General features: G+C 43.9%; 1 protein-coding gene across 7 annotated transcripts in view; it reads right to left on the reverse strand.

Moving 5' to 3' along the window:
• PARP4 (poly(ADP-ribose) polymerase family member 4) overlaps positions 1–12,423 on the reverse strand; it is a 2,748,946-nt gene that overhangs the window by 1,184,003 nt on the left and 1,552,520 nt on the right. For all 7 annotated transcript variants that reach the window (XM_069639202.1, XM_069639198.1, XM_069639200.1 and 4 more), the window contains exon 26: positions 10,455–10,625. In XM_069639202.1, coding sequence (XP_069495303.1) covers positions 10,455–10,625 — 171 coding nt within the window. The remainder of the gene's footprint in view (positions 1–10,454; positions 10,626–12,423) is intronic.

Raw genomic sequence — 12,423 nt, forward strand, 5'->3', positions numbered from 1 at the left:
ATGGTCCCAGTGGCAGGAGATAACCTCCGATGCCTGTGCCCTGCAGTTAATCCAATGTGTTTTTTGTCTGCCCGTAATAAGAAAACCTGCAAAAAGACCCCCGTCTTCACCGGTACAACTGGGACAGGCGCCCTGTTCTCACAAATGACTTGTTAGGTTGCACTACTCTTAGTTGCCTCGTCCTCGTCCCAGCACTATACTGGTATGAATGAGGGGAAATGGTTTGCAACAACCTATAAAGGCAGAGGGAGGGTGAAGTTGGTTCTCATACGGGAAAGGGGGATACCATGTCTCGCCTGCAACCTCCTCTTCAACCTCTTCCTAGTGTTCCTATATTTATGAGGTCTTCTGGCGTTATTCCGGCCAGAGAGAAAAGGGTAACAAAATCCCATAAATGCATCGGGCATTGTGGGTTCCTCATGGAATGTAAATGAGGGATACAGCGTCTCACCCAAGGACATCCCCCTGCCATTCCCCAAGTCGCCTCCGACCCTGGTCATTTTATAATTTCACCTGTTTTGAGGTTTTATCATCAAAAACTGGTGGCCAGACACGTTTTTGCTTTGGAAACGGTGAACCAAGAGGTAGCATGGTCGAAATTGGAAGCCACATTCTGCAGGAAAGGGTTATTCCTGCTTGGGTCAGTCCCTATGGCAGCAATACGATCCAAGGTGCGCATGGTCTCGCTTCAAGCCTGGGTGGTCTGGAACGTATTGCAAATTTATGCACGTTACTTCCTCTGCAGGCATTTTATTTATTAAACTCCAGACAGGATTAGCAAATAAATATGTGATTGGCTTTTACTTGTATAGCCCGAAGGAAAACGAAGCAAACATTATTTAGCAATGATTGGATTTTAAATAAAGACATTTTAATGAATTATACCTGTTTTAATGATCATTTTAGCTGGTCTATTAAATCTTACAATGTAACTGCACTTTACTTGGTGAAGCACCCCTCGCATGTTTTTAGAATTAATGTTTTACATTTAAATTACATTTTTTTAACTGGCGATGGATGTGGTTGGAGCCAGACCTCGTATTGCAAAGGAAAATAGATTGTGTCGATTTTGCAATATCAAACAGGAAACTTTGAAATATTTATCTATTGATTGTTCCGGTTTAATTGATATCCGTTGGAAAATATTTACTAGATTTTTGTACCGTATTGAAGATATATTTTTTTTTTTGTTTATTTGTTTATGGCTTTCCTAAGAAAACCTTTACAAAAAAGTAAAAAGAGCAATAAAAAATTATAAAAACTACCAAGGTCTTACAGATCGATCGAGAAATATTCACCCATTATTCGATACTTCGACTATACTTTGTGAGTATCGAGCAGTTTTCTAGAACTTTTACTATTGCCGTGGTGAGCATAACTTCCTGACCGGAAATTAATCTGTCCCAGAAGGAATCTTGTAATAAGGACTCTTCTCTAGCGACGAATCTTCCAAGCAGCTGACGTCTTATAGTCCAAGTCCCCTCGCACTCTAGCAACAGATGTCTCAATGTTTGTAAGTTCGGTGGGTCGCAAGACCTGCAGAGCTTTATGGTTTTGTCACCCTGATGTCTTTTAGCCAAAATTTCTCCGGTATGAGCCAGATTTAATCTGAGTCTGAGGAAATTGTTTCGAATGTTCTTGTCTGGGAATTTTTGGAGGTAACGTGGTAGTGTGCCTACTTTTCTCTCCACTATCAGGAAGAGGTTTGGTGGGCTTAGAAGCCTGACTCCTTCAATCGTACAAATCCAATCATATATTTCGAGTTGTTTTTTTATCTTCAGAGGATTGACAATCAAAAGTTCTAATGTTGAGTTCAGCCTGAGTAAAATGTCCCCCACTTTTCTTTCCAGGGCAAGAAGTTGTTTTTATTTGGCCTTTTTGTGATGTCCCATTACATCGAAAAGGAGAGTCGTAGACCTAGCAGTGATAATATCACGATATAGCGACAAGAGCTTCCAATCTGCTCGACAGCCTAGGGAGATCAGACCCAGTTCATATCGCAGGCTACTAAGAGGTGTACATGTAGGCAAGTTTAATACTGCTCTCCATAGCCGACCCTCAGTTTTGCTCCAATTGTAATTCCAAAGCATAGGTTTCACTTCTAAGCCGTACAGAAGAACTGGTACAGCTTTACCAATATAGAATTTGAGAAGCAGCGATAGTGAGAATTTGCAGAATCTCCCCATCAGATTCTTCATCTGGGCCGTGATTTTAGAGGTCTTCCCGAAAATAATTGGTAACGTCTTACTCATAGATGGAGATGCAAAAATTTCGTAGCCCAAGTAAGTGAGCTCTTCAACTCTGGGGATTTCCGTTTCATTGAGGATCCATTTCCTGGAGGGAAGGTTTTTTCTCGGATGTTTAAATACCAGGATTCTAGATTTCGAGGGGTTAATTATAAGACCATTGAGCTTGACATAGTCATTTAGTTTGAGAAGGAGCAGTTGCAGCCCCCGGGCCGAGCCATCCAGCAAGACAATATCGTCTGCGTAGGCCAGCCAGTGTATACTTCTCCCATTTATTCTAGGTGCTATCATAGAGGCCGATTCAAGGAAATTCCCCAGGTCTGCTAGAAAAAGATTAAAGAACAACGGAGCACCTAGACAACCCTGCCGGACTCCCTTGAAAGCCTCTATGGCCTCTGATAAGTTTCCGGCGTCATCCAGTCTTACCCTGATGGTGGTATTCTTGTGAAGCTCTATAAGCATAGCCAAAAGGGGTGCTGGGATCCCCCAATTTTGCAATTTCCGCCAGAGGTGAGCCCTGTCCACCAAGTCAAATGCTTTGGATAAATCTACCCATGCCCCAAAAAGTGGGGTGCCATTCTTCTCATTAGAGCCTTCACTGAGAAGGTTCAGGATAAGGCCATTTAAGCTGGTAGATAGGCCTTTCCTGAAACCCGTTTGGTGCCGGGACAAAATTTCGTTGGTATCAACCCAGTGAGTGAGATCTTTCAGGAGAAGTCGCATAAACAATTTGCTATCAATGTCAAGGAGGGCGATTGGTCGATAGCTAACAGGTTTGAGCCTGTCGCCCCCCTTGAAGAATGGAATAATAAGTGCATTCTTCCAAGACGGGGGAAAAGAGCCAGTCTTTATGATTTCCCGAAAGAGATGGAATAGCAGCTTTGCCCACATTGTAGGGTGATTTTTTAAAACCTGATAGGTTAGACCATTCGGTCCTGCTGCCTTTGATGTAGATGCTGAAAGAATAAGGTCAAGAATATCTTGTTGAGTAAATGATAATGACCAGGTTACTGAGGGTCCAGTGAAATCTCTAGAACCTGGATGTTCAAAGTTCTTGGTCAGATAGTCGATCCAGGATTGCTCTGGAACTAGGTTGCAGAGAGAGCTATTGTGGCCTGTCTCCAGTTGGTTTAGTGCGGCCCAAAAGCTTCTGAAGTTGTTGGCGTTGAGCAAGTAGAGCATCTTTTCCCCATCTTCTTGCTGTATTTGATGTTTGTGGTTACGAGACCAGTTTCTATATGATTGTTTGGCTTTCCTGATTTTTTGTATGGTTTCTCGTTGTTCTCCTCCCCCCCTTTTTTTTAGAGTACGAATGAGATGATGAAGAGACCTTTTTTGCTTGTGTCTTTCCTCATCATAATGATGAAAATGTGTTTGTTTTCCTCCAGCTTTCATCACCTTTGGTGGACAGATTGACCATACGAAATTCCCGAAATTTTCGGGATGAAATTCCTCAGTCCATGACGGTCCCAGAATTGCTTCTAAAAGTTGGTTTAATTTTTCCCCACCAAATTTATATTTTACCACTCTTAGTTTGCCCTTGAGTCCGACTAATTTCTGCGGACGTGTTACTTTAATGTCTCTCTGTAGAGCCGAGAATCGAAGTTCTAGGCTTGCGTGGTCACTGCCTCCTTCCCAATTAAGGGTTAGGGTCGGGCAGTAAGTTGCGAGACCTGATGTTACAAAAATATAATCTAATGTGGATTTCGAAGAACCTCGACGCCAAGTATGATTTTCTATTTCATTGTCCCCATTTTGCTTAATGATCATTTCGAGGTCCCAGGAGGAAAAAAAGTCCCACCATAGTTTGCCCTTTCGGCTGTTGTTTAGGGTGATATTGTCTGCGTTAAAATCACCTGCTACTATAATGTGGGCTCCCTGGAAGTTGGTCTTCGCTGCTATTAAAATGGTCTGTAGGAGTTCTAGAAAATCTTGCAGCTTTATAGTGGCTGGATTCCAGTATATATTAATGAGGACTAGAGTGACTCTTAAATTGTCTGAGTCCAACTCTACTTTGCAGGCCTGAATGCCTGCAACGTTATTGCAGAGAGGGAGAATTTGCTGAATACTCGAGTTTTTGAGGACCATAAGAAGTCCGCCCGCCGGTCTCCCTTTAGATTTTTGTGAGGCCCCAAGACTTATAACTGTAAACCCCTCTATCTCTATGGGGTTTACTAGCCAAGTCTCCTGGAATAATAGAATATCAAATTCTTTTAGTAGTTTATTTTTTAGTAGCTTTTTTTTTTTTAGAAAAGTAGAGCCTCTTGTGTTCCAGGAGACGAGACCGAGGCTATTTTGCTTAAAGGCTCATTTGCTCCTTGCCGAGATTCAGGAGGACCTGTGATATAATCTCCGGTAATTTCATAATTAGGTTCTAGCTTAGTTTGGGGCCGGAATTAGGGGTCCTTGGATGTTCACTCAGTGGACCGACTGGTCCTCTCAGTCTTGGAGAATCCTCTCTGTTTCTATATGTACTGGTGTGATTTCCAAATCCATCTTCCTCCTCCTGCTCAAATACTAACAGGCCTGCTCTTGCTAGTTCAATTTTGTTCCCAATTAATGCCTGGAAGGCTCTTCTTGAGCTGAGGCCGACCTCCACAAAAAATTTGTCGTTAACAGCTGGAAACTTGACGTATTCGATGTCTTCTGATGAAAAAAGAAACAACTTATAGTTTTTCCTGATTTCTGCTAAAAGAACTGATCTACAAAGGGACATATACCCGAATGGTCTTTCCAGTCTGAACCAAATCCTTGGAATTGAGAAGTCAGCTATTTCCTGCTCTGTCTCCCACTCTATGGGAGTATGGTAAGGGCCATCTGCCTCCTCTTCCGTTGAGCCAGTTTGTAGATAGAGCTCTAGGTTTCTTGATTTTCCCAATCCGTTCCGGCAGTCTACTTCATGGGCCCGGGACCCTGTTGAAGCATTGTCATTAGTTGGTTTGAGCTCAACGGGAGAGGCCAATGGGGTTACTGCCGCAGGTTTTGAAGTGGTTTTTAGGAAGATGGGTGCCAGTCTGATGTTACTTGCACTTGTTTGAGGTGCCGTGCTACTGGTCGCAGTTTTTTTAGTACCCTTTTTTAAGAAAATGGGGGCTATCTTAGTTTTCAATTTAGGCATGATTGTTTCTGAGTTATTAAAAGCTCCATTCACAGGGTTCATTGGCTCAGTTTGCATGCCTGTGTTTGTGGTTTGAAATGTTATATCGCTATGGGCTTTCCTTAATTTTGCGGGAGTCACTGAGTTTCCATTTAGGCCCTTTCCTCTTTTGATGGGACTTGAGGGCTTTTGGTTTTTACTCTGAGAGGGGCCGGCAACTGGAGATACATCAACTTCTGGAGCTGAGGGCTTTTCTTCATTCAGTGATAGTTTTTTAAGGAAGGCATTTGTTGCCGATTTATTTGAGGAACTCTTTTTTTGTTTTTTTGTTTTTTTTTGAGTTTTCTCAATTTGTGAATGATAATGAGGGTCAAGTGATAAAAACCTCTCTTTCTGCTTATTTTTTCTTCTTCTTTTGGGATGACGTGACGTGACCAGATCTAAATTAGCTTCAATTTGAGGGGAATCTTGGACGTCTACAGCTGTGTTTTTGTTTGGACTCTCCAGAATCTCTATTAAAGGCTCTATTTCAACGTTTGCTAGTCTTCGAAATTCTTCCAAGACTGAATTTGATAATGGTGTATCATCAAAGCAGTCCACAGGATCCTCTTCTGTCTGCGGATGATTCTTATTTGTGATGTCTCGAGTTTCCGTGGATAGGTTTCTTATGAATTCTTGAGTTATGAGATTGTTCTTAGCTTCTTCTTTCAGCAAGGAGTATATTTGAGTGAGATCCAAGCCTTGTTTTACTCCCTCAATTTGTAAGTCTTTTATTGTAGGGATCAAAGTCGTATTCATGATATTAGTGAGTGCCGTTGTTGTTGACTCATTCTTTGATACTTCATTTACAAGTTCTAACAAAATGCCTGCTTGTGTTTGAACCTCTGCTTTCAAAAGTTCGAATACGGAGACCAGAGAGTTCAGAACAAAGCTCAGTGCTGTGAGCGTGTTCTCACTAGTTGTAGGGGGCACTTCCTGTAATTCAAGATCATCCTGTGAAACTACAGAAGCTGGGCAGTTTTTGAACAGTAATGGTTCAGTATGATAAACACAGTCAGTAGCCATAAGTGTTGGAGGAATGACATCACTCTCCTGAGTTGTACTGGTAGTCTGGCCAGCTATGACCCTTGGGTCTGCTAGATCGTTGGTACTTTTATTTCTTTTTCATACAAAGTGGTCATTAATCCTACTTTGTATTTTTTTTGTTGTTAGAGTGTACTCCAGTCCTCTTTTCCACCCTTCCTGAATAAGTGGAGGAGACACACGTACTTCAGGGGCCAGATGGCAAACCGCTTGGGTAATGTTTTGGCTAGACTGAGTGGGTTGGTGAGATATTCCTGGTAGAGAAGGAGGTGAGATATCAGGAGCTGTACTGCCCTCCCCCCCCAAGGTATGAACCTTCTTGATCAACCATCTCTTCCAGTGGAGGTGAGCTTCGGAGTCTCATTTGTTGATTTTCTTTCTAGATTAGTGATGGAGGTATTTAGTAAGATCCCCCCAAACCAGGGAAAATGAGGAATTAAAGGTTACCTGTCTTGAGCGCCTCCGCGCCCAACAGCCGCTTAACAGTCAGACTCCGGGCTTTACCCTGCGGGGCTTAACGCCGCGAGGGTACACAGAGTGCTTTTGTGCCCGTCTGAAGTCACGTGAGCGATCACGTGATCGGCCCGAAGCTCCGCCTCCTCCAGGAAGCGAGCGGCCGAACAGATAGCGCGAGTTCGAGGAAACTCCCAGCGCTGGCACACAGCACACAACAAGGCCACAGGTACAGATATTCTTTCGTTTAGACTGCTACAAAGGCGATTCCTCTCGCCGCTCAGCTGCACTGAGAGTGCTTTTGTGCCCGGCTGAAGTCACGTGAGCGATCATGTGATCGGCCCGAAGCTCCGCCTCCTCCAGGAAGCGAGCGGCCGAACAGATAGCGCGAGTTCGAGGAAACTCCCAGCGCTGGCACACAGCACACAACAAGGCCACAGGTACAGATATTCTTTCGTTTAGACTGCTACAAAGGCGATTCCTCTCGCCGCTCGGCTGCACTGAGAGTGCTTTTGTGCCCGTCTGAAGTCACGTGAGCGATCACGTGATCGGCCCGAAGCTCCGCCTCCTCCAGGAAGCGAGCGGCCGGACAGATAGCGCGAGTTCGAGGAAACTCCCAGCGCTGGCACACAGCACACAACAAGGCCCAGGTACAGATATTCTTTCGTTTAGACTGCTACAAAGGCGATTCCTCTCGCCGCTCGGCTGCACTGAGAGTGCTTTTGTGCCTGTCTGAAGTCACGTGAGCGATCACGTGATCGGCCCGAAGCTCCGCCTCCTCCAGGAAGCGAGCGGCCGAACAGATAGCGCGAGTTCGAGGAAACTCCCAGCGCTGGCACACAGCACACAGCACACAACAAGGCCACAGGTACAGATATTCTTTCGGTTTAGACTGCTACAAAGGATATTTCCTGTGACTGGTTTTGGGTACGGATTTTAAAGGTTAACGAGATCTCCTTGACTATTGCTGTAATTGATTTCCTAAAAGAAATGTTAGGAATTGCTTTGCATGTTTTTTCAAGTTGTGTGAAAAGCTTTTATTTTAAACTGTATCGCACATTTAAAAAAAAACATACAATAATGCACTATATCCATTAAAATATAAACACACAGATTACACAAACGCAAGTTGATACTGACTGTGCATATTATAATGACAATACATAATCACAGAATCACAATAGTGTGAACATAAGTGGAACTTGATTTGCTAATATTTAATGTGCCCAAAACTGTTTTAATTCTATAAAGTCAGGATGCCTTAAATCCACATAGCGTCTCGTAGCGGCCTGAAATCGCATTGAGGGCACTGGAATGCTACAAATTAAGATATGGTTTTAGCAATTATATGACCTACCAACCAACATACCAACATTATAAAATCAATGCGGGTGAAAAGAGAAGCAAGCCTCATCTAAAACATTTTGGGGCTAATGCACACATCCTGCTGGTCACAGGATGAGATAAGCAATCAGCTACATGTGTTTTACATATAGTTCCCATTTTCAGATTGGACTACTTGGTGGTGCTTTAGTGCCACCTATAATCTGAAATTATTGCATTACAGTACAGATGGGGAGAAATGGCGTATGAGGAGGGACACAAGGCTTGTAGGTGTTGTTTGGTTATTTGACCACTCATTGACTGTCGATGGCCATTCTAATCATTATGGCCATTGCCACCCAGTTCCTGTCACCCTGCCCAAAACACCACCTTATGGAACTCGTTCAGCTCACTTTAGTCAAGCCTTACCATCACACTTAACACTCGAAGTGCCTGCCATCATTTTATTAAGGCAGTCTTCTGGGAGTTAATGACTTAATTGGAGCTATAAGCATTCTACTGGTGTAATAACATGTATTTACCAGGTCTGGCTTCAGCCACTCCATTTATGCCCGATCTTCAATTAAATCCCGTTAAAAACAACAATTGGCTAATCAATCAAAGCATTTATAGAGTGCGCTTTCACCAAAGGCATCATGGCGCTGCCTAGAAGGGTGGGAAGAGAGAACACACTGTCTAGGCAAACCGATGGGTCTTCAAACTCGGTTTAAAAATGGCAAAATCTTGCAGGCGGCAGATCTCTACTGGTAGCGCATTCCATAATTTAGGGCCTGAAATGGAAAAAGCCCAGCCACCTACACTCTCCCGATAATAGACAGGTATTTTCAAAAGTACCGCACTTGTAGAGAGGAGTGCACGGCCCGGACAATATAGCTGAATTTTATCCTGCAGGGCTAAACAACCCTGTTCATTCAGAGCCAGATGAGTGATAGATACAAAGGACTTTGGAATGGATTCGAGCTGGCACGGGCAACCAATGAAGTTCCCGTTGTGCGTTAGTACATGCTGTTAAAAAGGAATACCTTTAACCAGACAGACCGCTGCATTTTGCAGAACCTGCAAACGATGGAGTAAATATGGTAGTTACGATAAAAATGTTGCATTAGAGTAGCCTAAGCTACCGTTTAGACAAGCTGCCACTACTTGCGCATGGAGATCCTCCAGGATAAAAGGGAGGATTTTCCCAAGTTGCTTTAACTTGAAAAAGCCCAGGCCGCACACAGTGTTAATCTGAGTATCCATCTTCAGTGAAGTGGAAATGTTCACGCCAAGGTTCTTAATCACCACGACCGGAGCAGGAAGGGGTCCCAGTGTTAATGGCCAGAAGGCAGAGGTCCAACTCTCCGGCTAAGCCAACAGTTTTGGCTTGTGTGTACATAGTAGGCATTTGCCAGGCACTACTTTTAGATGCCTATGCACCATTTTGCACCTAGTACCATCAATAGCCAGTTCATCCCACTACGGCTGTGCCTGGCAAATGCTATTCATATGCCTACACAAAAGCCCACATTGTTGGCATTGCCAATGCTTGTTCATGAAGGAGGCCTTCTTGTAGGAGGAGGCCAGGCTGCAAACAGAAATGCTGTTCAGCACAGCCCTTTTGCACAGCCAATCCATCTGGGCACAAGGAGTTTGGCTCCTCGTACCCACATGTGTTAACTGTTGGGTCCTGATATGGCCCAGAAGACCCCGGCCTTTACCAATGTCAGTTTGGAGAGCACATTTCAGGAGTTGGGCATTAAAAAGGCAGGCCAATTAAAACACCAATTCTACATTGTCCACCCTAAAGCAACAGGTACAAGAGAAAGATGCCGAAGGCTTTGTTCCAGGAATGTGCTACTTAAACCCCAGACACATCCCCCATGGCAAAGTTTGATCAGAAATGCATGCAATGATAAGACTTTGTGAATCTGGCTAAATGTAAAATGTATTCCTTCTTATGTGAGCAGATGGTTCGTGCAAACAGGTAAAGGGATATGTGAAAATGGCAGTCTTTGTCCAATTTATACATTTACTTGGGAAAGCACAAAAGATTTAAAGAGAAATTGAGGACTGCAGTGTCACTTATAAAGCCAGACCCACCTAACCCTCCATCTAAGTTTTCCACCTTAGAAGGAAACCCAACATGATGTTTGACAACATTTTTTCTACTGGCTTGTATACAGTGGGACACAAATCTGTTGTTGAGGACCATTATATATTTTACCATATTGACGACTAGAATTTCTTACCTGGGTACAATGTGGCACAAATCCATAAACCAAGACTCTCTCTGACTCAAATACAGACTGGATGTGTGCAGGGGCCTGTATTGGCACTGGTGCATCAGCATTGAACTGTTGCCATTTAACAGACACACAATGGCATCCTTCTGACCTCATTTTTGTGATCTGTTCATTTACCTGTTTTGTACAAAAGAAAAGTAATACAAAAAACTTTAATAAGAACTTTTTTTATATAAAGCACTAGCTACCTCAGATTTTCCCATTTCACAGCACTGAGAATTGTGCATCTAACTATCAACCACATTCATGGCACTCATTTTATCCATTCTTCACCACCACTTCCAGTCGCATCTCACCCACCCCCTCTGATCTTCTCTATCTAGCCTCCTTCCTTCTGTTGCAGAACCTGCCTTTCCTCAACTTCACTCAGGTGTATACGTTTGTTCACCTCCAGTGGAGATTGGCTGGTTGGCAAAAGCTCACAGCAGTTTTGCTGCACTACTTTTTCCACCACATCCCCCAAAATCCCTTAGTCAAAGACATTGCCCAGGAGAGGCACCATCTTGGAACACCACCTTGAGGGTTTGTGGAGCAGGCCAGAGTTGGAGAACAACCTGTTTCACGATTCCCCCAGACGATCCTCTACCACATGCATTGGCTGGTTTCATCACACCACTCGCCTCCAATGCCCCCCTCCTTCACCACGGCTCTCAGCTCTGCTGGAAAATCCTAATCCACCTATCTAATCCTGGCTCTTAGGTCTCACCACTACAAAGTCTTCTCTGCACTACAAGCCATGCTGGCACTTTCTCACTCTAGCACCACCTCTTCTTCCCTATCTGCAAATTACTTTTCCCACTACTTTTCATCTAAAGTGAAAAGAAAATTGAGACATCCTCACCACCCCTCTTTTGCTCCCCCCATTATTTGTTCTCACCCTCCACCTATCTCTACAACCTGCTGTCTAAGTCCCTCTCCACGTCTCCTGTGAAGTGTCAAAATCCTAAGGACTGCCAATACCTACTTCGACCCCACTGACTGCTATGCTAGGCAGACACTAAATGGGCTGCCAGCTTTCCCCTGTTCCTACCTCTTCTCCCTCATCAACTACTCCCTTTTCCTTAGAATCTTTCCAGCCTGCTTCAAGGTAGCAAATGTCTTAACTTCTTACCAATACTTAAAAAGCCCTTGGCTGACCTCAACAATCCAGTCAACTACTGCCTGTACTAATCCTCCCCCACTATTCTAAAATCTTGTAATAACTGTTCTTAATTAGGATCTACTCCTACCAGGAAAGTAATGACTTCTGGGAGCCTCCCCAATACAGATTCTAGTCATTCAACAAAATCGGCCCTCACCCACTTCTCTAACCTTTTGACATTCGCTCCCCATTTCAAACTTTCCTCCTTCCTTACGTTACTCAACCACTCAGCCGCCTTTAACGCATTAGACCACATGTCTCTTCTTATGACACTTGCTGATTTGGAATACTGGTCACTGCTCTTGAATGGGTTGCGCCTCCTACCTCTCTCATCAGTCCTTCCCCACCTCATGGAACGCACCCTGATCCACTTCCCCTGTTAGGTTCCCCGAAGGCTCTACCAATGAACCGTTATAATTCACCCTCTACACCTCCTCTGTCAACTCATCTCTTCCTTTGGGCTCTCCTACCATCTCCTTCTCAAACATTGAGCAAGTCTGGTATGCTTCCCTACTTTCCCTCCTGATCTTTCTGATGGTAAATTAGCCTGTATTTCTACAATCAGTCACAGGATGGCACTTAACAACAAATTACCTAGCTCTTGGTAAAGTTCTTTCTGAGGGATGGTCTTCCCATGAATTCCTCATCTAAGACATTCTATCTCCAGCAGCAGCTGCCTAGAGAACGTTTCTGGCCATAACAGGGCGCAGCATGGCTCTGCATCCACTCCACTCAGAGCTGTTATGTACCTGATGGTAAACAGGATGTTGGGCC

Source organism: Ambystoma mexicanum, chromosome 7q (assembly GCF_040938575.1).
Source record: "Ambystoma mexicanum isolate Mex_15411 chromosome 7q, UKY_AmexF1_1, whole genome shotgun sequence".
Lineage (NCBI taxonomy): Eukaryota > Metazoa > Chordata > Amphibia > Caudata > Ambystomatidae > Ambystoma > Ambystoma mexicanum.